The sequence below is a fragment of the Ranitomeya imitator genome, chromosome 7, assembly GCF_032444005.1.
Source record: "Ranitomeya imitator isolate aRanImi1 chromosome 7, aRanImi1.pri, whole genome shotgun sequence".
NCBI classification, from domain to species: Eukaryota; Metazoa; Chordata; class Amphibia; order Anura; family Dendrobatidae; genus Ranitomeya; species Ranitomeya imitator.
In genome coordinates, this window is record NC_091288.1 from 23,566,814 (window position 1) to 23,593,970 (window position 27,157).

Here is a 27,157-nt window from a genome sequence, read left to right on the forward strand (position 1 = left end):
TTATACAGTATGCAGCATCATGTGGGCCCATTATACTGTATGGAGCATCATGTGGGGCCAGTACACTGTACGCAGCATCATTTGGGGCCATTATACAGTATGGAGCATCATGTGTGGCCATTATACAGTATGCAACATCATGTGGGCCCATTATACTGTATGGACCATCACGTGGGGCAACTGTATATATACTGTATGCAGCATCATGTGGGGCCATTATACAGTATGGAGCATAATGTGACCATTATACAGTATGGAGCATTATGTGTGGCCATTATACAGTATGGAGCCTCATGTGGAGCCATTATACAGTAAGGAGCATCATGTGTGGCCATTATACAGTATGGAGCATCATGTGTGGCCATTATACAGTACGCAGCATCATGTGTGGCCATTATACAGTACGAAGCATCATGTGGGGCTATTATACAGTATGGAGCATCATGTGTGGCCATTATACAGTATGGAGCATCACGTGGGGCCAGTACACTGTATGCAGCATCATTTGGGGCCATTATACAGTATGCAGCCTCATGTGGGCCCATTATACAGTATGGAGCATCACGTGGGGCCAGTACACTGTACGCAGCATCATTTGGGGCCATTATACAGTATGGAGCGTCATGTGTGGCCATTATACAGTATGGAGCATCACGTGGGGCCAGTACACTGTAAGCGGCATCATTTGGGGCTATTATACAGTATGGAGCATCATGTGGGGCCATTATACAGTATGGAGCATCATGTGGGGCCATTATACAGTATGGAGCATCATGTGTGGCCATTATACAGTATCGAGCACTGTGTGGCCATATTTTATTTGTTTATAATTATTGTTTACGAAACATTGAGATCAGAAGTGCTAAATGGGTGTGGTTGGGGTGTGACTAGTTGTGAAATGGGTGTGATCAGAGGTGTGGCCTAAATTCTGCCGCAGCGCGCTGAGCGCGCCGCTAACTTTTTCCCTCTTTCCCTTCCTCAAAAGTTGGGAGGTATGCAACTACTCCAAATATACTGTTACCTCAGCACCCCACACAGCTCCTCCAAATATACTGTTACCTCTGCACCCCATACAGCTCCTCCAAATATACTGTTACCTCTGCACCCCACACAGCTCCTCCAAATATACTGTTACCTCTGCACCCCACACAGCTACTCCAAATATACTGTTACCTCTGCACCCCATACAGCTACTCCAAATATACTGTTACCTCTGCACGCCATACAGCTACTCCAAATATACTGTTACCTCTGCACCCCATACAGCTACTCCAAATATACTGTGACCTCTGAACCCCATACAGCTACTCCAAATATACTGTTACCTCTGCACCCCACACAGCTACTCCAAATATACTGTTACCTCTGCACCTCATACAGCTACTCCAAATATACTGTTACCAATGCACCCCACCCAGCTACCCCAAATATACTGTTACCTCTGCGCCCCACACAGCTACTCCAAATATACTGTTACCTCTGCACCCCATACATCTACTCCAAATATACTGTTACCTCTGCACCCCATACAGCTACTCCAAATATACTGTTACCTCTGCACCCCATACAGCTACTCCAAATATACTGTTATCTCTGCACCCCATACAGCTACTCCAAATATACTGTTACCTCTGCACCCCACACAGCTACTCCAAATATACTGTTACCTCTGCACCCCATACATCTACTCCAAATATACTGTTACCTCTGCACCTTATACAGCTACTCCAAATATACTGTTACCTCTGCACCCCATACAGCTACTCCAAACATACTGTTACCTCTGCACCCCATACATCTACTCCAAATATACTGTTACCTCTGCACCCCACACAGCTACTCCAAATATACTGTTACCTCTGCACCCCATACATCTACTCCAAATATACTGTTACCTCTGCACCCCATACAGCTACTCCAAATATACTGTTACCTCTGCACCCCATACAGCTACTCCAAATATACTGTTACCTCTGCACCCCATACAGCTACTCCAAATATACTGTTACCTCTGCACCTTATACAGCTACTCCAAATATACTGTTACCTCTGCACCCCACACAACTACTCCAAATATACTGTTACCTCTGCACCCCATACAGCTACTCCAAATATACTGTTACCTCTGCACCCCATACAGCTACTCCAAATATACTGTTACCTCTGCACCCCATACAACTACTCCAAATATACTGTTACCTCTGCACCCCATACAGCTACTCCAAATATACTGTTACCTCTGCACCCCATACAACTACTCCAAATATACTGTTACCTCTGCACCCCATACAGCTACTCCAAATATACTGTTACCTCTGCACCCCATACAGCTACTCCAAATATACTGTTACCTCTGCACCCCATACAACTACTCCAAATATACTGTTACCTCTGCACCCCATACATCTACTCCAAATATACTGTTACCTCTGCACCTTATACAGCTACTCCAAATATACTGTTAACTCTGCACCCCACACAACTACTCCAAATATACTGTTACCTCTGCACCCCATACAGCTACTCCAAATATACTGTTACCTCTGCACCCCATACAGCTACTCCAAATATACTGTTACCTCTGCACCCCACACAACAACTCCAAATATACTGTTACCTCTGTACCCCATACAGCTACTCCAAATATACTGTTACCTCTGCACCCCACACAGCTACTCCAAATATACTGTTACCTCTGCACCCCATACAGCTACTCCAAATATACTGTTACCTCTGCACCCCATACAGCTACTCCAAATATACTGTTACCTCTGCGCCTTATGCAGCTACTCCAAATATACTGTTACTTCTGTACCCCATACAACTACTCCAAATATACTGTTACCTCTGCACCCCACACAACTACTCCAAATATACTGTTACCTCTGTACCCCATACAGCTACTCCAAATATACTGTTACCTCTGCACCCCATACAGCTACTCCAAATATACTGTTACCTCTGCACCCCATACAGCTACTCCAAATATACTGTTACCTCTGCGCCTTATGCAGCTACTCCAAATATACTGTTACTTCTGTACCCCATACAACTACTCCAAATATACTGTTACCTCTGCACCCCACACAACTACTCCAAATATACTGTTACCTCTGCACCTTATACAGCTACTCCAAATATACTGTTACCTCTGCACCCCATACAGCTACTCCAAATATACTGTTACCTCTGCGCCTTATGCAGCTACTCCAAATATACTGTTACTTCTGTACCCCATACAGCTACTCCAAATATACTGTTACCTCTGCACCCCATACAGCTACTCCAAATATACTGTTACCTCTGCACCCCACACAACAACTCCAAATATACTGTTACCTCTGTACCCCATACAGCTACTCCAAATATACTGTTACCTCTGCACCCCACACAGCTACTCCAAATATACTGTTACCTCTGCACCCCATACAGCTACTCCAAATATACTGTTACCTCTGCACCCCATACAGCTACTCCAAATATACTGTTACCTCTGCGCCTTATGCAGCTACTCCAAATATACTGTTACTTCTGTACCCCATACAACTACTCCAAATATACTGTTACCTCTGCACCCCACACAACTACTCCAAATATACTGTTACCTCTGTACCCCATACAGCTACTCCAAATATACTGTTACCTCTGCACCCCATACAGCTACTCCAAATATACTGTTACCTCTGCACCCCATACAGCTACTCCAAATATACTGTTACCTCTGCGCCTTATGCAGCTACTCCAAATATACTGTTACTTCTGTACCCCATACAACTACTCCAAATATACTGTTACCTCTGCACCCCACACAACTACTCCAAATATACTGTTACCTCTGCACCTTATACAGCTACTCCAAATATACTGTTACCTCTGCACCCCATACAGCTACTCCAAATATACTGTTACCTCTGCGCCTTATGCAGCTACTCCAAATATACTGTTACTTCTGTACCCCATACAACTACTACAAATATACTGTTACCTCTGTACCCCACACAGCTACTCCAAATATACTGTTACCTCTGCACCCCGCACAGCTACTCCAAATATACTGTTACCTCTGCACCCCATACAGCTACTCCAAATATACTGTTACCTCTGCACCCCACACAACTACTCCAAATATACTGTTACCTCTGCACCCCATACAGCTACTCCAAATATACTGTTACCTCTGCACCCCACACAGCTACTCCAAATATACTGTTACCTCTGCACGCCATACAGCTACTCCAAATATACTGTTACCTCTACACCTCACACAGCTACTCCAAATATACTGTTACCTCTGCACCCCATACAGCTATTCCAAATATACTGTTACCTCTGCACCCCATACAGCTACTCCAAATATACTGTTACCTCTGCACCCCATACAGCTACTCCAAATATACTGTTACCTCTGCGCCTTATGCAGCTACTCCAAATATACTGTTACTTCTGTACCCCATACAACTACTCCAAATATACTGTTACCTCTGCACCCCACACAACTACTCCAAATATACTGTTACCTCTGTACCCCATACAGCTACTCCAAATATACTGTTACCTCTGCACCCCATACAGCTACTCCAAATATACTGTTACCTCTGCACCCCATACAGCTACTCCAAATATACTGTTACCTCTGCACCCCATACAGCTACTCCAAATATACTGTTACCTCTGCACCCCACACAACTACTCCAAATATACTGTTACCTCTGCACCCCACACAACTACTCCAAATATACTGTTACCTCTGTACCCCATACAGCTACTCCAAATATACTGTTACCTCTGCACCCCATACAGCTACTCCAAATATACTGTTACCTCTGCACCCCACACAGCTACTCCAAATATACTGTTACCTCTGCACCCCATAGAGCTACTCCAAATATACTGTTACCTCTGAACGCCATACAGCTACTCCAAATATACTGTTACCTCTGCACCCCATACAGCTACTCCAAATATACTGTTACCTCTGCACCCCATACAGCTACTCCAAATATACTGTTACCTCTGCACCCTACACAACTACTCCAAATATACTGTTACCTCTGCACCCCATACAGCTACTCCAAATATACTGTTACCTCTGCACCCCACACAGCTACTCCAAATATACTGTTACCTCTGCACCCCACACAACTACTCCAAATATACTGTTACCTCTGCACCCCATACAGCTACTCCAAATATACTATTACCTCTGCACCCCACACAGCTACTCCAAATATACTGTTACCTCTGCACCCCATACAGCTACTCCAAATATACTGTTACCTCTGCACCCCATACAGCTACTCCAAATATACTGTTATCTCTACACCCCATACAGCTACTCCAAATATACTGTTACCTCTGCACCCCATACAGCTACTCCAAATATACTGTTACCTCTGCGCCTTATGCAGCTACTCCAAATATACTGTTACTTCTGTACCCCATACAACTACTCCAAATATACTGTTACCTCTGCACCCCACACAGCTACTCCAAATATACTGTTACCTCTGCACCCCACACAACTGCTCCAAATATACGGTTACCTCTGCACCCCACACAACTACTCCAAATATACTGTTACCTCTGCACCCCACACAGCTACTCCAAATATACTGTTACCTCTGCACCCCATACAGCTACTCCAAATATACTGTTACCTCTGCACCCCACACAACTACTCCAAATATACTGTTACCTCTGCACCCCATACAGCTACTCCAAATATACTGTTACCTCTGCACTCCACACAGCTACTCCAAATATACTGTTACCTCTGCACCCCATACAGCTACTCCAAATATACTGTTACCTCTGCACCCCATACAGCTACTCCAAATATACTGTTACCTCTGCGCCTTATGCAGCTACTCCAAATATACTGTTACTTCTGTACCCCATACAACTACTCCAAATATACTGTTACCTCTGCACCCCACACAACTACTCCAAATATACTGTTACCTCTGCACCCCATACAGCTACTCCAAATATACTGTTACCTCTGCACCCCATACAACTACTCCAAATATACTGTTACCTCTGCACCCCATACAGCTACTCCAAATATACTGTTACCTCTGCACCCCACACAACTACTCCAAATATACTGTTACCTCTGCACCCCATACAGCTACTCCAAATATACTGTTACCTCTGCACCCCATACAGCTACTCCAAATATACTGTTACCTCTGCACCCCATACATCTACTCCAAATATACTGTTACCTCTGCACCCCACACAGCTACTCCAAATATACTGTTACCTCTGCACCCCATACAGCTACTCCAAATATACTGTTACCTCTGCGCCTTATGCAGCTACTCCAAATATACTGTTACTTCTGTACCCCATACAACTACTCCAAATATACTGTTACCTCTGCACCCCACACAACTACTCCAAATATACTGTTACCTCTGCACCTTATACAGCTACTCCAAATATACTGTTACCTCTGCGCCTTATGCAGCTACTCCAAATATACTGTTACTTCTGTACCCCATACAACTACTCCAAATATACTGTTACCTCTGCACCCCACACAACTACTCCAAATATACTGTTACCTCTGCACCTTATACAGCTACTCCAAATATACTGTTACCTCTGCACCCCATACAGCTACTCCAAATATACTGTTACCTCTGCGCCTTATGCAGCTACTCCAAATATACTGTTACTTCTGTACCCCATACAACTACTACAAATATACTGTTACCTCTGTACCCCACACAGCTACTCCAAATATACTGTTACCTCTGCACCCCATACAGCTACTCCAAATATACTGTTACCTCTGCACCCCACACAACTACTCCAAATATACTGTTACCTCTGCACCCCATACAGCTACTCCAAATATACTGTTACCTCTGCACCCCACACAGCTACTCCAAATATACTGTTACCTCTGCACGCCATACAGCTACTCCAAATATACTGTTACCTCTACACCTCACACAGCTACTCCAAATATACTGTTACCTCTGCACCCCATACAGCTATTCCAAATATACTGTTACCTCTGCACCCCATACAGCTACTCCAAATATACTGTTACCTCTGCACCCCATACAGCTACTCCAAATATACTGTTACCTCTGCGCCTTATGCAGCTACTCCAAATATACTGTTACTTCTGTACCCCATACAACTACTCCAAATATACTGTTACCTCTGCACCCCACACAACTACTCCAAATATACTGTTACCTCTGTACCCCATACAGCTACTCCAAATATACTGTTACCTCTGCACCCCATACAGCTACTCCAAATATACTGTTACCTCTGCACCCCATACAGCTACTCCAAATATACTGTTACCTCTGCACCCCATACAGCTACTCCAAATATACTGTTACCTCTGCACCCCACACAACTACTCCAAATATACTGTTACCTCTGCACCCCACACAACTACTCCAAATATACTGTTACCTCTGTACCCCATACAGCTACTCCAAATATACTGTTACCTCTGCACCCCATACAGCTACTCCAAATATACTGTTACCTCTGCACCCCACACAACTACTCCAAATATACTGTTACCTCTGTACCCCATACAGCTACTCCAAATATACTGTTACCTCTGCACCCCATACAGCTACTCCAAATATACTGTTACCTCTGCACCCCATACAGCTACTCCAAATATACTGTTACCTCTGCACCCCATACAGCTACTCCATATATACTGTTACCTCTGCACCCCACACAACTACTCCAAATATACTGTTACCTCTGCACCCCATACAGCTACTCCAAATATACTGTTACCTCTGCGCCTTATGCAGCTACTCCAAATATACTGTTACTTCTGTACCCCATACAACTACTCCAAATATACGGTTACCTCTGTACCCCATAGAGCTACTCCAAATATACTGTTACCTCTGAACGCCATACAGCTACTCCAAATATACTGTTACCTCTGCACCCCATACAGCTACTCCAAATATACTGTTACCTCTGCACCCCATACAGCTACTCCAAATATACTGTTACCTCTGCACCCTACACAACTACTCCAAATATACTGTTACCTCTGCACCCCATACAGCTACTCCAAATATACTGTTACCTCTGCACCCCACACAGCTACTCCAAATATACTGTTACCTCTGCACCCCACACAACTACTCCAAATATACTGTTACCTCTGCACCCCATACAGCTACTCCAAATATACTATTACCTCTGCACCCCACACAGCTACTCCAAATATACTGTTACCTCTGCACCCCATACAGCTACTCCAAATATACTGTTACCTCTGCACCCCATACAGCTACTCCAAATATACTGTTATCTCTGCACCCCATACAGCTACTCCAAATATACTGTTACCTCTGCACCCCATACAGCTACTCCAAATATACTGTTACCTCTGCGCCTTATGCAGCTACTCCAAATTTACTGTTACTTCTGTACCCCATACAACTACTCCAAATATACTGTTACCTCTGCACCCCACACAGCTACTCCAAATATACTGTTACCTCTGCACCCCACACAACTGCTCCAAATATACGGTTACCTCTGCACCCCACACAACTACTCCAAATATACTGTTACCTCTGCACCCCACACAGCTACTCCAAATATACTGTTACCTCTGCACCCCATACAGCTACTCCAAATATACTGTTACCTCTGCACCCCACACAACTACTCCAAATATACTGTTACCTCTGCACCCCATACAGCTACTCCAAATATACTGTTACCTCTGCACTCCACACAGCTACTCCAAATATACTGTTACCTCTGCACCCCATACAGCTACTCCAAATATACTGTTACCTCTGCACCCCATACAGCTACTCCAAATATACTGTTACCTCTGCGCCTTATGCAGCTACTCCAAATATACTGTTACTTCTGTACCCTATACAACTACTCCAAATATACTGTTACCTCTGCACCCCACACAACTACTCCAAATATACTGTTACCTCTGCACCCCACACAACTACTCCAAATATACTGTTACCTCTGCACCCCATACAGCTACTCCAAATATACTGTTACCTCTGTACCCCACACAACTACTCCAAATATACTGTTACCTCTGCACCCCATACAGCTACTCCAAATATACTGTTACCTCTGCGCCTTATGCAGCTACTCCAAATATACTGTTACTTCTGTACCCCATACAACTACTCCAAATATACTGTTACCTCTGCACCCCACACAACTACTCCAAATATACTGTTACCTCTGCACCCCATACAACTACTCCAAATATACTGTTACCTCTGCACCCCATACAGCTACTCCAAATATACTGTTACCTCTGCACCCCACACAACTACTCCAAATATACTGTTACCTCTGCACCCCATACAGCTACTCCAAATATACTGTTACCTCTGCACCCCATACAGCTACTCCAAATATACTGTTACCTCTGCACCCCATACATCTACTCCAAATATACTGTTACCTCTGCACCCCACACAGCTATTCCAAATATACTGTTACCTCTGCACCCCATACAGCTACTCCAAATATACTGTTACCTCTGCACCCCACACAACTACTCCAAATATACTGTTACCTCTGCACCCCATACAGCTACTCCAAATATACTGTTACCTCTGCACCCCACACAACTACTCCAAATATACTGTTACCTCTGCACCCCATACAGCTACTCCAAATATACTGTTACCTCTGCACCCCATACAGCTACTCCAAATATACTGTTACCTCTGCACCCCATACAACTACTCCAAATATACTGTTACCTCTGCACCCCATACAGCTACTCCAAATATACTGTTACCTCTGCACCCCATACAACTACTCCAAATATACTGTTACCTCTGCACCCCATACAACTACTCCAAATATACTGTTACCTCTGCACCCCATACAGATACTCCAAATATACTGTTACCTCTGCACCCCATACAGCTACTCCAAATATACTGTTACCTCTGCACCCCACACAGCTACTCCAAATATACTGTTACCTCTGCACCCCACACAGCTACTCCAAATATACTGTTACCTCTGCACCCCATACAGCTACTCCAAATATACTGTTACCTCTGCACCCCATACAGCTACTCCAAATATACTGTTACCTCTGCACCCCACACAGCTACTCCAAATATACTGTTACCTCTGCACCCCACACAGCTACTCCAAATATACTGTTACCTCTGCACCCCATACAGCTACTCCAAATATACTGTTACCTCTGCACCCCATACAGCTACTCCAAATATACAGTTACCTCTGCACCCCATACAGCTACTCCAAATATACTGTTACCTCTGCACCCCATACAACTACTCCAAATATACTGTTACCTCTGCACCCCATACATCTACTCCAAATATACTGTTACCTCTGCACCCCATACAACTACTCCAAATATACTGTTACCTCTGCACCTTATACAGCTACTCCAAATATACTGTTACCTCTGCACCCCACACAACTACTCCAAATATACTGTTACCTCTGCACCCCATACAGCTACTCCAAATATACTGTTACCTCTGCACCCCATACAGCTACTCCAAATATACTGTTACCTCTGCACCCCACACAACAACTCCAAATATACTGTTACCTCTGCACCCCATACAACTACTCCAAATATACTGTTACCTCTGCACCCCATACATCTACTCCAAATATACTGTTACCTCTGCACCTTATACAGCTACTCCAAATATACTGTTACCTCTGCACCCCACACAACTACTCCAAATATACTGTTACCTCTGCACCCCATACAGCTACTCCAAATATCCTGTTACCTCTGCGCCTTATGCAGCTACTCCAAATATACTGTTACTTCTGTACCCCATACAGCTACTCCAAATATACTGTTACCTCTGTACCCCATAGAGCTACTCCAAATATACTGTTACCTCTGAACGCCATACAGCTACTCCAAATATACTGTTACCTCTGCACCCCATACAGCTACTCCAAATATACGGTTACCTCTGTACCCCATAGAGCTACTCCAAATATACTGTTACCTCTGAACGCCATACAGCTACTCCAAATATACTGTTACCTCTGCACCCCATACAGCTACTCCAAATATACTGTTACCTCTGCACCCCATACAGCTACTCCAAATATACTGTTACCTCTGCACCCTACACAACTACTCCAAATATACTGTTACCTCTGCACCCCACACAGCTACTCCAAATATACTGTTACCTCTGCACCCCACACAACTACTCCAAATATACTGTTACCTCTGCACCCCATACAGCTACTCCAAATATACTATTACCTCTGCACCCCACACAGCTACTCCAAATATACTGTTATCTCTGCACCCCATACAGCTACTCCAAAGATACTGTTACCTCTGCACCCCATACAGCTACTCCAAATATACTGATACCTCTGCACCCCACACAACTACTCCAAATATACTGTTACTTCTGTACCCCATACAACTACTCCAAATATACTGTTACCTCTGCACCCCACACAGCTACTCCAAATATACTGTTACCTCTGCACCCCACACAGCTACTCCAAATATACTGTTACCTCTGCACCCCATACAGCTACTCCAAATATACTGTTACCTCTGCACCCCACACAACTACTCCAAATATACTGTTACCTCTGCACCCCATACAGCTACTCCAAATATACTGTTACCTCTGCACCCCATACAGCTACTCCAAATATACTGTTACCTCTGCACCCCATACAGCTACTCCAAATATACTGTTACCTCTGCACCCCACACAACTACTCCAAATATACTGTTACCTCTGCACTCCACACAGCTACTCCAAATATACTGTTACCTCTGCACCCCATACAGCTACTCCAAATATACTGTTACCTCTGCACCCCATACAGCTACTCCAAATATACTGTTACCTCTGCGCCTTATGCAGCTACTCCAAATATACTGTTACTTCTGTACCCCATACAACTACTCCAAATATACTGTTACCTCTGCACCCCACACAACTACTCCAAATATACTGTTACCTCTGCACCCCATACAGCTACTCCAAATATACTGTTACCTCTGCACCCCATACAGCTACTCCAAATATACTGTTACCTCTGCACCCCATACAACTACTCCAAATATACTGTTACCTCTGCACCCCATACAGCTACTCCAAATATACTGTTACCTCTGCACCCCACACAGCTACTCCAAATATACTGTTACCTCTGCACCCCACACAGCTACTCCAAATATACTGTTACCTCTGCACCCCACACAGCTACTCCAAATATACTGTTACCTCTGCACCCCACACAACTACTCCAAATATACTGTTGAGAGACACGGCGACTATGCCGCTGTCCCCTGACTGCAGGGCTCTCTCCCTGGTCTGGTATCGGTCTCCCATCCTAGTGACGCTACCGGAATTTGTTTGGCCACGCCTCCAGAGGGGCGTTTCCCTTCCCAGAAGGTGGATTGTCAGGTGACCGGGGGAACATCCGGTCTCCTCAGTACCCGGACCTGTTCCCGTCCTCTGTCCCCTTTGTTATGTGATTTCAAGTTGCAGCTGCAGAATGGGTGGAGATTTTGGTGATGAAGAAACCTGCACCGGGAGACTGGAAGGCAGATAATCTCCCTAGACCCGAATTGTTGGCAAATATTGCCGGTGTTAAGCTACGACCATAGTTTTAAGCCAAGTTAAAAGATGAAGGTTTGTTAAAATATGTCTTAAATAAAGAAGTTATATTTTCACGAAAGTGGCGTCACTTGATGGGAGTAAAGTTTTTGGGTCACGGCAGTCTACCTCTGCACCCCATATAACTTATCCAAATCTACTGCTACCTCTGCACCCCATATAACTTATCCAAATATACTGCTACCTCTGCACCCCCCAAAAAATACTTTAAATATACTGTCACCTCTGCAGCTCATTAGGCTTCTCTGAATGTATTGCTACCTTTGCACCCATAACACTACTCCAAATATACTGTTACCTCTGCACCCCATACAGCTACTCCAAATATACTGTTACCTCTGTACCCCATACAGCTACTCCAAATATACTGTTACCTCTGTACCTCATACAGCTACTCCAAATATACTGTTACCTCTGTACCCCATACAGCTACTCCAAATATACTGTTACCTCTGCACCTCATACAGCTACTCCAAATATACTGTTACCTCTGTACCCCATACAGCTACTCCAAATATACTGTTACCTCTGCACCCCATACAGCTACTCCAAATATACTGTTACCTCTGTACCCCATACAGCTACTCCAAATATACTGTTACCTCTGTACCTCATACAGCTACTCCAAATATACTGTTACCTCTGCACCCCATACAGTTATTCCAAATATACTGTTACCTCTGCACCCCACACAGCTACTCCAAATATACTGTTACCTCTGCACCCCATACAGCTACTCCAAATATACTGTTACCTCTGCACCCCATACAGCTACTCCAAATATACTGTTACCTCTGCACCCCACACAGCTACTCCAAATATACTGTTACCTCTGCACCCCATACAGCTACTCCAAATATACTGTTACCTCTGCACCCCACACAACTACTCCAAATATACTGTTACCTCTGCACCCCACACAGCTACTCCAAATATACTGTTACCTCTGCACCTCATACAGCTACTCCAAATATACTGTTACCTCTGCACCCCATACAGTTATTCCAAATATACTGTTACCTCTGCACCCCATACAACTACTCCAAATATACTGTTACCTCTGCACCCCACACAGCTACTCCAAATATACTGTTACCTCTGCACCCCACACAGCTACTCCAAATATACTGTTACCTCTGCACCCCATACAACTACTCCAAATATACTGTTACCTCTGCACTCCATACAGCTACTCCAAATATACTGTTACCTCTGCACCCCATACAGCTACTCCAAATATACTGTTACCTCTGCACCCCACACAGCTACTCCAAATATACTGTTACCTCTGCTCCCCACACAGCTACTCCAAATATACTGTTACCTGTGAACGCCATACAGCTACTCCAAATATACTGTTACCTCTGTACCCCATACATCTACTCCAAATATACTGTTACCTCTGCACCCCACACAACTACTCCAAATATACTGTTACCTCTGCACCCCATACAGCTACTCCAAATATACTGTTACCTCTGCACCCCATACATCTACTCCAAATATACTGTTACCTCTGCACCCCATACAGCTACTCCAAATATACTGTTACCTCTGCACCCCACACAACTACTCCAAATATACTGTTACCTCTGCACCCCATACAGCTACTCCAAATATACTGTTATCTCTGCACCCCACACAGCTACTCCAAATATACTGTTACCTCTGCACCCCACACAACTACTCCAAATATACTGTTACCTCTGCACCCCATACAGCTACTCCAAATATACTGTTACCTCTGTACCTCATACAGCTACTCCAAATATACTGTTACCTCTGCACCCCATACAGCTACTCCAAATATACTGTTACCTCTGCACCCCACACAACTACTCCAAATATACTGATACCTCTGCACCCCATACATCTACTCCAAATATACTGTTACCTCTGTACCTCATACATCTACTCCAAATATACTGTTACCTCTGTACCCCATACATCTACTCCAAATATACTGTTACCTCTGTACCTCATACAGCTACTCCAAATATACTGATACCTCTGTACCCCATACAGCTACTCCAAATATACAGTTACCTCTGAACGCCATAGAGCTACTCCAAATATACTGTTACATCTGTACCCCACACAGCTACTCCAAATATACTGTTACATCTGTACCCCATAGAGCTACTCCAAATATACTGTTACCTCTGCACCCCACACAGCTACTCCAAATATACTGTTACATCTGTACCCCATAGAGCTACTCCAAATATACTGTTACCTCTGCACCCCACACAGCTACTCCAAATATACTGTTACCTCTGCACCCCATACATCTACTCCAAATATACTGTTACCTCTGTACCTCATACAGCTACTCCAAATATACTGATACCTCTGTACCCCATACAGCTACTCCAAATATACTGTTACCTCTGCACCCCACACAGCTACTCCAAATATACTGTTACATCTGTACCCCATACAGCTACTCCAAATATACTGTTACCTCTGCACCCCATAGAGCTACTCCAAATATACTGTTACCTCTGCACCCCATACAGCTACTCCAAATATACTGTTACCTCTGCTCCCCATACAGCTACTCCAAATATACTGTTACCTCTGCACCTCACACAGCTACTCCAAATATACTGTTACCTCTGTACCCCATACAACTACTCCAAATATACTGTTACCTCTGCACCCCATACAACTACTCCAAATATACTGTTACCTCTGCACCCCATAGAGCTACTCCAAATATACTGTTACCTCTGCACCCCACACAGCTACTCCAAATATACTGTTACCTCTGCACCCCATAGAGCTACTCCAAATATACTGTTACCTCTGCACCCCACACAGCTACTCCAAATATACTGTTACCTCTGCACCCCATACAGCTACTCCAAATATACTGTTACCTCTGCGCCCCACACAGCTACTCCAAATATACTGTTACCTCTGCACCCCATAGAGCTACTCCAAATATACTGTTACCTCTGTACCCCATACAGCTACTCCAAATATACTGTTACCTCTGCACCCCGCACAGCTACTCCAAATATACTGTTACCTCTGCACCTCATACAACTACTCCAAATATACTGTTACCTCTGCACCCCGCACAGCTACTCCAAATATACTGTTACCTCTGCACCCCACACAGCTACTCCAAATATACTGTTACCTCTGCACCCCACACAGCTACTCCAAATATACTGTTACCTCTGCACCCCGCACAGCTACTCCAAATATACTGTTACCTCTGCACCCCACACAGCTACTCCAAATATACTGTTACCTCTGTACCTCATACAACTACTCCAAATATACTGTTACCTCTGCACCCCATACAGCTACTCCAAATATACTGTTACCTCTGCACCCCATACAGCTACTCCAAATATACTGTTACCTCTGCACCCCACCCAGCTACTCCAAATATACTGTTACCTCTGCACCTTATACAGCTACTCCAAATATACTGTTACCTCTGTACCCCATACAGCTACTCCAAATATACTGTTACCTCTGCACCTTATACAGCTACTCCAAATATACTGTTACCTCTGCACCTTATACAGCTACTCCAAATATACTGTTACCTCTACACCCCACACAGCTACTCCAAATATACTGTTACCTCTGCACCCCACACAGCTACTCCAAATATACTGTTACCTCTGCACCTTATACATCTACTCCAAATATACTGTTACCTCTGTACCTCATACATCTACTCCAAATATACTGTTACCTCTGCACCCCACACAGCTACTCCAAATATACTGTTACCTCTGTACCCCATACATCTACTCCAAATATACTGTTACCTCTGTACCTCATACAGCTACTCCAAATATACAGTTACCTCTGAACGCCATAGAGCTACTCCAAATATACTGTTACATCTGTACCCCACACAGCTACTCCAAATATACTGTTACCTCTGCACCCCACACAGCTACTCCAAATATACTGTTACATCTGTACCCCATAGAGCTACTCCAAATATACTGTTACCTCTGCACCCCACACAGCTACTCCAAATATACTGTTACATCTGTACCCCATAGAGCTACTCCAAATATACTGTTACCTCTGCACCCCACACAGCTACTCCAAATATACTGTTACCTCTGCACCCCATACATCTACTCCAAATATACTGTTACCTCTGTACCTCATACAGCTACTCCAAATATACTGATACCTCTGTACCCCATACAGCTACTCCAAATATACTGTTACCTCTGCACCCCACACAGCTACTCCAAATATACTGTTACCTCTGCACCCCATACATCTACTCCAAATATACTGTTACATCTGTACCCCATACAGCTACTCCAAATATACTGTTACCTCTGCACCCCATAGAGCTACTCCAAATATACTGTTACCTCTGCACCCCATACAGCTACTCCAAATATACTGTTACCTCTGCACCCCATACAGCTACTCCAAATATACTGTTACCTCTGCTCCCCATACAGCTACTCCAAATATACTGTTACCTCTGCACCTCACACAGCTACTCCAAATATACTGTTACCTCTGTACCCCATACAACTACTCCAAATATACTGTTACCTCTGCACCCCATACAACTACTCCAAATATACTGTTACCTCTGCACCCCATAGAGCTACTCCAAATATACTGTTACCTCTGCACCCCACACAGCTACTCCAAATATACTGTTACCTCTGCACCCCATAGAGCTACTCCAAATATACTGTTACCTCTGCACCCCACACAGCTACTCCAAATATACTGTTACCTCTGCACCCCATAGAGCTACTCCAAATATACTGTTACCTCTGCGCCCCACACAGCTACTCCAAATATACTGTTACCTCTGCACCCCATAGAGCTACTCCAAATATACTGTTACCTCTGTACCCCATACAGCTACTCCAAATATACTGTTACCTCTGCACCCCGCACAGCTACTCCAAATATACTGTTACCTCTGCACCCCACACAGCTACTCCAAATATACTGTTACCTCTGCACCCCACACAGCTACTCCAAATATACTGTTACCTCTGCACCCCGCACAGCTACTCCAAATATACTGTTACCTCTGCACCCCACACAGCTACTCCAAATATACTGTTACCTCTGTACCTCATACAACTACTCCAAATATACTGTTACCTCTGCACCCCATACAGCTACTCCAAATATACTGTTACCTCTGCACCCCATACAGCTACTCCAAATATACTGTTACCTCTGCACCCCACCCAGCTACTCCAAATATACTGTTACCTCTGCACCTTATACAGCTACTCCAAATATACTGTTACCTCTACACCCCACACAGCTACTCCAAATATACTGTTACCTCTGCACCTTATACAGCTACTCCAAATATACTGTTACCTCTGCACCCCATACAGCTACTCCAAATATACTGTTACCTCTGCACCCCATACAGCTACTCCAAATATACTGTTACCTCTGCACCCCACCCAGCTACTCCAAATATACTGTTACCTCTGCACCCCACACAACTACTCCAAATATACTGTTACCTCTGCACCCCACACAGCTACTCCAAATATACTGTTACCTCTGAACGCCACACAACTACTCCAAATATACTGTTACCTCTGCACCCCATACAGCTACTCCAAATATACTGTTACCTCTGCACCCCATAGAGCTACTCCAAATATACTGTTACCTCTGCACCCCACACAGCTACTCCAAATATACTGTTACCTCTGCACCCCATAGAGCTACTCCAAATATACTGTTACCTCTGCACCCCACACAGCTACTCCAAATATACTGTTACCTCTGCACCCCATACAGCTACTCCAAATATACTGTTACCTCTGCGCCCCACACAGCTACTCCAAATATACTGTTACCTCTGCACCCCATAGAGCTACTCCAAATATACTGTTACCTCTGCACCCCACACAGCTACTCCAAATATACTGTTACCTCTGCACCACACACAGCTACTCCAAATATACTGTTACCTCTGCACCTTATACAGCTACTCCAAATATACTGTTACCTCTGTACCCCATACAGCTACTCCAAATATACTGTTACCTCTGCACCCCACACAGCTACTCCAAATATACTGTTACCTCTGCACCCCATAGAGCTACTCCAAATATACTGTTACCTCTGTACCCCATACAGCTACTCCAAATATACTGTTACCTCTGTACCCCATACAGCTACTCCAAATATACTGTTACCGCTGCACCTTATACAGCTACTCCAAATATACTGTTACCTCTGCACCCCACACAGCTACTCCAAATATACTGTTACCTCTGTACCTCATACAGCTACTCCAAATATACTGTTACCTCTGCACCTTATACAGCTACTCCAAATATACTGTTACCTCTGCACCTCATACAACTACTCCAAATATACTGTTACCTCTGCACCCCACACAGCTACTCCAAATATACTGTTACCTCTGCACCCCATACAGCTACTCCAAATATACTGTTACCTCTGCACTCCACACAGCTACTCCAAATATACTGTTACCTCTGCACCCCACACAACTACTCCAAATATACTGTTACCTCTGCACCCCACACAGCTACTCCAAATATACTGTTACCTCTGAACGCCATAGAGCTACTCCAAATATACTGTTGAGAGACACGGCGACTATGCCGCTGTCCCCTGACTGCAGGGCTCTCTCCCTGGTCTGGCATCGGTCTCCCATCCTAGTGACGCTACCGGAATTTGTTTGGCCACGCCTCCAGAGGGGCGTTTCCCTTACCCAAAAGGTGGATTGTCAGGTGACCGGGGGAACATCCGGTCTCCTCAGTACCCGGACCTGTTCCCGTCCTCTCTCTCCTTTGTTATGTGATTTCAAGTTGCAGCTGCAGAATGGGTGGAGATTTTGGTGATGAAGAAACCTGCACCGGGAGACTGGAAGGCAGATAATCTCCCTAGACCCGAATTGTTGGCAAATATTGCCGGTGTTAAGCTACGACCATAGTTTTAAGCCAAGTTAAAAGATGAAGGTTTGTTAAAATATGTCTTAAATAAAGAAGTTATATTTTCACGAAAGTGGCGTCACTTGATGGGAGTAAAGTTTTTGGGTCACGGCAGTCTACCTCTGCACCCCATATAACTTATCCAAATCTACTGCTACCTCTGCACCCCCCAAAAAATACTTTAAATATACTGTCACCTCTGCAGCTCATTAGGCTACTCCGAATGTATTGCTACCTTTGCACCCATAACACTACTCCAAATTTATTGTTACCTCGGCACCCCATAAAGCTTCTCCAAATATTACCTCCGCACCTACTATAGCTACTCTGGATACAATGACACGTTATTGCATTGCTGCTTTCCTAAAAACGACATAAAACTACTACATCCGATAGTTGAACATAGGCGTCTGTAGACAAACCGATGATTTCTTGCGCTTTCATTGGAGTGGCGTTACATCAGCTTTTAACAAGCTCGATACACATCATATCCGCACTCCCCCAAGATCAACCACTCGCCATGCCGAACATTAAAGGTCCTATATCAAAGGGCTTCTTTTATTTTTTTTTCTTCAATGCACATGCTAAAAAAAAAAAAAGCATTGAGATGTAAGTCCATCTCAATCACCGCCTTGAAGTGAGAAACTCGCATTAGAAGCGACTGATTTTTCATTTAAGGATATCGACGAATGTTTTTGAAAAATAATAAAAATAGAAATAGAAGATTGGACGGTTATGGGAAAGGTGGAGAGCTATGGGCCGTCCGATGAGGTTTGGCTTCATGAACGGGATGGAGGGTGAAGTTCCGTCTCCGTGTCACAATGGCGCGTTAATGTTGCTGATGTGCAGTAAATTTTTCTCATCTTGTAGATTGCGCCCTTCGCTTTTGATTCCACAGATGTACTCGCAGGGAACAAAGACGCCACATTTGAACACAAATCTAAGCCTTTGTAATGAGCGATGCAGGACAGCTGTAAGTACAGCTGACATTTTTTTTCTTAAATGTTCCTTTAATGTCCAGCTGGTCCAACGCTTTAATAAAATTGACATATTGATTCTTTTGAATTTACAGATGCCGGTTTCATAAACTTCTATCTCTAAAGCCGAGACATCTTCGAGAGCGGTGTAATTTTTTTTTCTCTCTCCTCCAAATGGATCAATTATGTGCCCAAGTAATCCTGTTACCTGTGAAATCCATGCATACTTCTCCCATTTGCCTCAGTTCCCAGGCGGACAAACTGAGCATTATGTACGCATAAACAAACAGAGCGTTTCCCAGATATTAGGAATTGTTTTCAAACTGGAAACCTATCTCTTGGGTCATTTTTCCCCAGTCGTAGATAGGATTGACTCCGACTCTTCCTTCGAGTAACCTCGGTGTCTTAAGATAAATAAATAACTAGGGTGTTATGGCTTCTCAGAAAGGTTGTCTATTTATCTTCAAGGACCAGCCTCCTTAATCCCCCCATCCCTACCCCCGTCATACAAAGAATGATTAGACTTTTCGCTACCTGTGCATTAGTCCTCAACCACAGCCTTATAGATTATCAGCTAGACGAGGCCTCCATCATTAATACACCACAAACACTGGAAAAGACTCTTTTATCAAATGTACAATATCCAATTTCTAGAAAAAAAAGGTAGTTTATTGGCTTGGACTGATGGGGAATACTTTCCACAACGTCAAAGAATTTTAACTCTATGATTTGGTCTCCTTGGAAATCATCGATAGACCTATTTTTAAAACCAATACTTTTATTAAAACATTGTGCAAACCAATGAAAATACTAAAACTTTTTGAAGACCAATGATGATACTGAAACTTTTTGGAAGGCACTGATGGTCTTGGCCATTTTTACGATACCTGACTTTTTTTTTTTAGAATTCAAATATCACAATGGACCTATTTAGAAGATATTGATGGCACTGGGACTTTTTTGAAAGATAAAGATGGTGCTATAACTTTTTTGGAAACCACGGAAACTTTTTGGAAACATTAAAACTTTTTGGAAGCCAGTGAGGATGTTTAAGCTTTGGAAGGACCCTTTTTTTGCATTGCAATAATGGTACTAGTACTTTAAGGAAGACATTGATGACACTGTGCTATGAAAATGCTGGAACTTGATGCACGGCAGTTATGGTACTAAAATGTTTTTGGGAGCCATTGATGGTACAAGAATTTTTGGAAACCAAGGAAAATGCTAGAAACATTGGAAACAAATGATGATACTAAGAGGTGGAAGGAAGACAGTTATGGTATTGGCCCTTTTTTTGGAAGTCAATTATGAATGACAGTGATTGTACCGGAACTTTTTGGAAGGCACTGATTGTATTGGACATTCTTCGGAAGCCAGTTATGATACCTGATTTTTCTTTTGGAAGTCAACCATAATAATGGACCTATTGGGAAGGCAGTGGAACTTCTTTTTGGAAGACCATGATGGTGCTATAACTTTTTGGAAACCAAGGACGATACTAGAACTGTTTGGAAACAATTGGTGATAATAAAATTGTTTGGAAGACAGTTATGGTACTGGACATTGTTTTTAAAGCCACACATGGTGCTGGAACTTTTTGGAAACCAAGAGCAATATTAAAACTTATCGGGAAGACAATGACGATGTTCAAACTTTGGAAGGACCTTTTTGCATGGCAATGATGAAAGTACTTATAATGATAATACTGGAACTTCAAATGGCAGTTATGGTACTGGAATGTTTTTGGAAACCGACGATGGTATTAGAAGTTTTTGGAAACAAAGGAAAATACTAGACATTTTTGGAATCAAATGATGATACTGGAAGGAAGAAGTTGGAAGGAAAGAAGGTGGAAGAAAAACAGTTATGGTACTTGTCCATTTTTGGAAGCTAATCATGTATGACAGTGATTGTACTGGACCTTTATATAAGCCACTGGTGATGCTGGACCTTTTCAAAAATCAATAAATGTTCTAGAATTTTTTTTGTAAATGACGAAACCCAATCTTTTAGAGGGTTAATGATGGTACTGGACCTTCTTTGGAAGCTAATTATGGTACTGGACCTTTCTGGAAATTAAGGAAAGTGCTAGAACTTTTTATAAACATGTGATGATGCTAAAACTTTTTTTGGAAGGCTGTTTTGGTACTGGAGCTTTTTAGAAAGTTATTAATTCTTTTTCAGAAACCAATGAAAATACTAGAATGTTTTGAACACAAATGATTATACTAGATCGTTTTTATGGACTGAAGGTCTTGAAACTAAAATTCAAATGAATGGTCTTGATGCTTATGATGTCACCAAGCCATGAAGCAATAAATAAGAGTATCTATAAGTCTAGCTTCTAACAAGGTGGATAAGATTAGATTGATATGACACAGTTTATAATATGACGCAACATCTAGTAGTATTACATGACCAACCTGCTGACGTAAGCACGTTTCTAGTGCCAGGTCACAAACACAATATAAATGCTTTGCCTCATTCATTGCCTAGGCTATGCCATCAATCTTGTCTTTTTTTATAACATTCATTGCCTAGGCTATGCCATCAATCTTGTCTTTTTTTTTATAAATATCATGAGCAAACGCTTATGCACAAATAAATGCCACAAACAAGCAAATCAATTGTGTCATACAATGATGCCATGCAGTGATGTCACACAAAGATTTTCCACTGTGATGATGAAGATGGTTAAAAAAAAAAATACAGTACGAATATATCACTTATAATTAGTACCGAACGAATGGATGTAAGACAGAACATTTCTTCACTAATACATAAACTCACAGAGACAGAAAATCAATGCATGGACGATATTCACGGTCAGAAAGAGGTCACAGAAAGCAATTAAAGAGAATATATCCCCAGATTAGAGAACTTGTGAAAATGAACTTTTTATAATTATATATATATATATATATATCGATGGAGAGAATTAAAACAAAAATGTAGCTTTGAAACCATTTCATACCATATAATGAATATTTGTGTGCGGTCTAACTAGTCTACTGCCATTAAATGTTTTTTTTTCTATGACCTTCGAATCTACCCTAATCCATATGGGTTTCCTGCAGGGTACGACTCACTATTTGGGCATTAGGTCAGATGTAGATCATAGCCCTCGAGTCAGATGCCTTAAAACATCAAAGCACAAAAGGCATCAAGTGTATCATAACTATGCCGTCTGGTAAAAGACCCAAGACCATTATCACCAAGGCGTCAAAGCTACTCTCATTTATGCTACACGCATTTGGTGTTCTCCTTAACAAAAAATGTATATAGGTAACTTATTAAGCCTTGAATAACTCTACATACGTAGATAAATTGCATTGCAAGCTCCTCGGGGGCGGGACTTATGATGCAGGTATAAATAGTGGTCTTGCACAGCACTGTTAGCTCCGTAAAAGGAATAATTCAAAGTAGATAGTCACATTAAAATGTATATAGGTAACTTATTAAGCCTTGAATAACTCTACATACGTAGATAAATTGCATTGCAAGCTCCTCGGGGGCGGGACTTATGATGCAGGTATAAATAGTGGTCTTGCACAGCACTGTTAGCTCCGTAAAAGGAATAATTCAAAGTAGATAGTCACATTAAAATGTATATAGGTAACTTATTAAGCCTTGAATAACTCTACATACGTAGATAAATTGCATTGCAAGCTCCTCGGGGGCGGGACTTATGATGCAGGTATAAATAGTGGTCTTGCACAGCACTGTTAGCTCCGTAAAAGGAATAATTCAAAGTAGATAGTCACATTAAGTCATTGGCAATAGTTTTTCAGCCTTAATCTAATGTATTTTGTTCAGCTTCAGGGTAAACACGCCACGGGGCCACTTTCTATAAGGGAGGATAAAGCAAGTAGTCTCAAGTCAGACTCAATAAAAAGCTACAGAACGTGCGGAATTATTTTCAAATTACCTCCAATATTTTGCAAACATCTTCACCTGCACGCTGGGAATGCCAAGGAGGGGCAGAGTGTCGGTTGTGCATTTTTTTTTTTACTCCCCATCCTCTGCTGAATTCATTTATAAATTACCTCATCACTGACTGAAATTAACACTGATTCTTACAGGCAATTTCTCAATTTCCAATGCTAATTACATTTTTTTTTTTTTTACTTTTAAATTCCGTACCACCTGTTTTGGGCAAGACATCTTAGGCAGCGAGACCACATTTAATCACAATTTTAATTAACCACCCCGTAGATGTGGAAAAGAAGCAATTATAATGTAGATGAATGATGATTTTTTTTTCTCTCTTCCTTTTGCATAGAATTGTTTTGTTTCCCTGCATGTTGATTCTTGAACGGAACACAAATACGGAAACTGCGCTTTTTTTTTCTATTATTGTAATTTGATAATTGTTTTTGAATATTTTTTTTTTTTTTGGAGAATAAGTGACATCATCTTTTTACAAATAAGAATCCGAAAGCCATGATTTAGACTTTTTATTTTTATTTGCCTATTCCAAAAATTCTATCCCTATTTTATTACGTTGCGTGTCTTTGATTTTTTTCCAAAAAATTGGAAAATGATGTTTGAAGTATGGCTTAAAATGCTGTAGAGAAGGCTCCGAACAGCAGAAATTATGACAAACATATGGGACTAATACACTTGTTTGCTGTTCTACGGGCCAGCCCCATTCATGAGTTATGGTATGTAATGATCTCACAGCTTGCATGAAACTTCCATCGAGGGTTTTTTTTTTTTTTATCATCAGTACTAGCTGATCTTTCTCTGGAAAGGAAATAAAAAAAAAAAAATAATTCCCTGCTTGCTTCAGAGATGGTTAAAAAATTGCAGTGCATGTATTTATAGATTGGGAGACAGATACTGACATGATCCAACAATTAATGCTTCCTTGGGGATGTCAATCTCTTAGTTCTAATTACAAAAAGATTTAAAACAGTTATGATAACCAAGGCAAACATTTAAAAAGACATGTCATAACAGAAGGCGATTGTGCATAAGAAATCGAGACAACAGTACACCAGGAAAAAGACCTACTATTGCGGGAGTCTTTCCTCCTACAAATATTTGGGTGTCGCTCTGGTAGAAGGGATAGGTCCTGCTCATCTCTGTCAATGTGTAATATAAGTCCTCCTTTTTTAAGCAAGGGAAAAAAACAAGGAATGATTCAAACAGCCGAACATTAGTCAAACACACACCCATCTACATGCTACAACTACAGTAGTATAATAAAGACAAAATGGGCTCTAGGGCGAGAGGGAAGTCCTAGGACTTAGGGTGACCAACCTATCCCATAACGGGTATTCATTCACTCATATGGACGGTATTGAATAATATAGTCATACATAATAAAAGCATAACAACAAAAAGCATATCCAATCAGGTCATCAAGCACATTGCAAGGTCTTAAGAGAAGAGAAAATACAAGGTGGATCGGTAGAACATCGTTTTTGGTGCCGTTACCCGGTAAACATCGCATACGTTCATTGACTCATTCTTACGATTTGAAGGGCATATCAACCCTTCCTTGGTTGAATATGATGGACATCTTACTTTTTTTTTTTTTGTTAACTGGACTAACTTATTGGACAGATTTCATGCCAAGGAGAAGGGAAGACAGGCCCGCACTGTTTGATGTAAATTCTACGAGATGTGTAGACTGATGCTCCACATCTGTCTTTGTAGACCTTCTCTGCTAATGAGGTCTGTAGGTTAAAGAGGTGGAACATTTGTACTGCTTTGAGAAGAAAAAGAACAAGCTACAGATAATTATGACAGTGTCAAAAAAGAAGAGATAGGATAGGAAGAAAAGTTAAGAACGAGGCTTGGATGGAGAACATTGTATTCAAGGATTCAAGTACCATGTGGCTCTAGTCATGATCATGACGATCTTTTCTGGATTTCTTAGAACTAAATGCATAATTGTTTGGCAAAATGCTAATCCTACCGAGTCCTGATGCCCAAAACACTTGTACACTCCGTTTGGGTAAATGTGCATGTGTTCTATACGTTATGAATGGAGAAAGGCTCTAAAAGATACCTCTAGTGGAGGCTTATCTCCCCTGAAAAAAGAAGTCTTGGAGATGTTGGCCAGGAGTGAATCATGAGGCATCCATACATATAAGATGGTCAGCCGGTTCCTCCAACATCAGCCATCTCAGCCAACATTACTTTGTTTATGGTGACTTTAAAATTGAGTCATTATCACGACTGTCAATCTGCAGATTTTTTCCAAAGATGGTGGCCGTATATCATAAATTTTACAACCTGGATACAGAAAGGGATGAAAGCTGCTCATATCTACTCATGTCCATCCAACCACATAAACTACCGGCAAATAACATAGTAACATAGTAACATAGTTAGTAAGGCCGAAAAAAGACATTTGTCCATCCAGTTCAGCCTATATTCCATCATAATAAATCCCCAGATCTACGTCCTTCTACAGAACCTAATAATTGTATGATACAATATTGTTCTGCTCCAGGAAGACATCCAGGCCTCTCTTGAACCCCTCGACTGAGTTCGCCATCACCACCTCCTCAGGCAAGCAATTCCAGATTCTCACTGCCCTAACAGTAAA

General features: G+C 42.4%; 1 protein-coding gene across 2 annotated transcripts in view; it reads right to left on the reverse strand.

Annotated features, from left to right (window-relative positions):
* ZEB2 (zinc finger E-box binding homeobox 2) overlaps positions 1-27,157 on the reverse strand; it is a 211,096-nt gene that overhangs the window by 169,434 nt on the left and 14,505 nt on the right. Inside the window, exon 2 of one of the 2 annotated variants that reach the window (XM_069732884.1) lies at positions 25,612-25,707. The exons of the other annotated variant lie outside the window; for it this stretch is intronic. Within the exon in view, the coding sequence (XP_069588985.1) occupies positions 25,612-25,707 (96 nt within the window). The remainder of the gene's footprint in view (positions 1-25,611; positions 25,708-27,157) is intronic. 2 annotated transcript variants of the gene reach the window in all.